Source organism: Aureococcus anophagefferens, assembly GCF_000186865.1.
Source record: "Aureococcus anophagefferens unplaced genomic scaffold AURANscaffold_985, whole genome shotgun sequence".
Lineage (NCBI taxonomy): Eukaryota > Pelagophyceae > Pelagomonadales > Pelagomonadaceae > Aureococcus > Aureococcus anophagefferens.
Window position 1 is genome coordinate 1 of NW_008706195.1, and position 1172 is coordinate 1172.

At 53.8% G+C, this 1172-nt stretch overlaps 1 protein-coding gene across 1 annotated transcript in view; it reads right to left on the reverse strand.

The window, feature by feature from the left end:
- Nucleotides 1-108: 108 nt before the first annotated feature.
- The window catches only part of AURANDRAFT_69138 (hypothetical protein), a gene marked incomplete at both ends in the record, with an annotated part of 3461 nt that continues 2397 nt past the window's right edge, over nucleotides 109-1172 (reverse strand). Inside the window, 3 exons of the mRNA XM_009044890.1 lie at nucleotides 109-586; nucleotides 631-701; nucleotides 755-1012. Coding sequence (XP_009043138.1) covers nucleotides 109-586; nucleotides 631-701; nucleotides 755-1012 — 807 coding nt within the window. The remainder of the gene's footprint in view (nucleotides 587-630; nucleotides 702-754; nucleotides 1013-1172) is intronic.

Sequence of the window (1172 nt, forward strand, 5' to 3'; positions counted from 1 at the left end):
CTGAGGATCCCTCTGGTTCCATCTGTGGGTCTTGCCCCTTGCGCGCGTCTGAGTGAATGGCATTTGAGAAAACCCATCTTTGAGCCGTGTCGGCATCAGGTCTTTAACATCTCGAGCGTCACCACGATCAACGGACTTAACATCGTCCTGCTTATGCATCGCAGAGAGTTCGCAATAACGGTGCACAGACATGGTTTCAACAGCATCGTCTGAATGCTTCCGCGAAGAAGCCGCGAGAAGCACATTTGACACAATTATGATGCGTCCCGGCGAACTTGGATCCACAGTGCGCTCTGCTTCGTTTAGAAGCTCGACCAGGTGCTCGAGGGCCCAAGCCAGGGAGGTAGCACCATCCCATGCATCATGGAGGCGTAAAACAGTGATAGATCCGAGGGAGGTTACACATAGTGGAGCTGCGAGTGGCTTGCCTGAACAAAAGTTGAAGGTAGAGCAGTGCTGTACTAGGCCTTCTAAGATGTCAAATGTAGCTTTTGTTTGCCATCTCTCGCTATCGAAGGTATGATGATCCCTGGCAAAGCAACTGGGCGCAACGCAGCTGAGATTGTCAATGATTGCGTGTAATGGCCTAGACATCGGTAGTCATTTGTGCGTCGACCCTCAGGGACTAACCTGGCTGCATACCCATCGTTGCCACAAAGTTTCCAGCTTGGTGCCGATTGCTTGGCTTCACCATATTCAAGCTGAGAATGTCGGTTTTACGGATACTTTTCGGACAAAGACGCGGGTAACGCACATTCGGTAAGTGTAGGGCTCCTGCGATCATTGCTGCGCTGACGCTCAAGCTGACATCTTGAGGGGCACGCGAGAGCGGATGATGACGGTGATCTGACGAATCATTGCTCTTCGCCTCGCAAATTGGTGCGATGGCCAGCGTCTGGTTGAGTAGGAAATGGAGGCGGCATGCGGTCAGTTGCGTCAGGGGCTGGACACCCAATTCAAGTAGAACATCCGAGTCGGCCGCAACTGTGAGCAGATTTGGAGCTACAGCTGCCTACAAAGTGGCGCTGCTAACCTTGAGAGTCAAGTATGAACGCTGGCTCGTGGGCGCGATGCCGCACACACGAAATGTCGAGACGGGTCCACCCAGAGCAATTACTGCAACTCGGACTGCGCCCTGTTGTCGGCGCCGCGCGTGGGGTCCGAGCCCATCC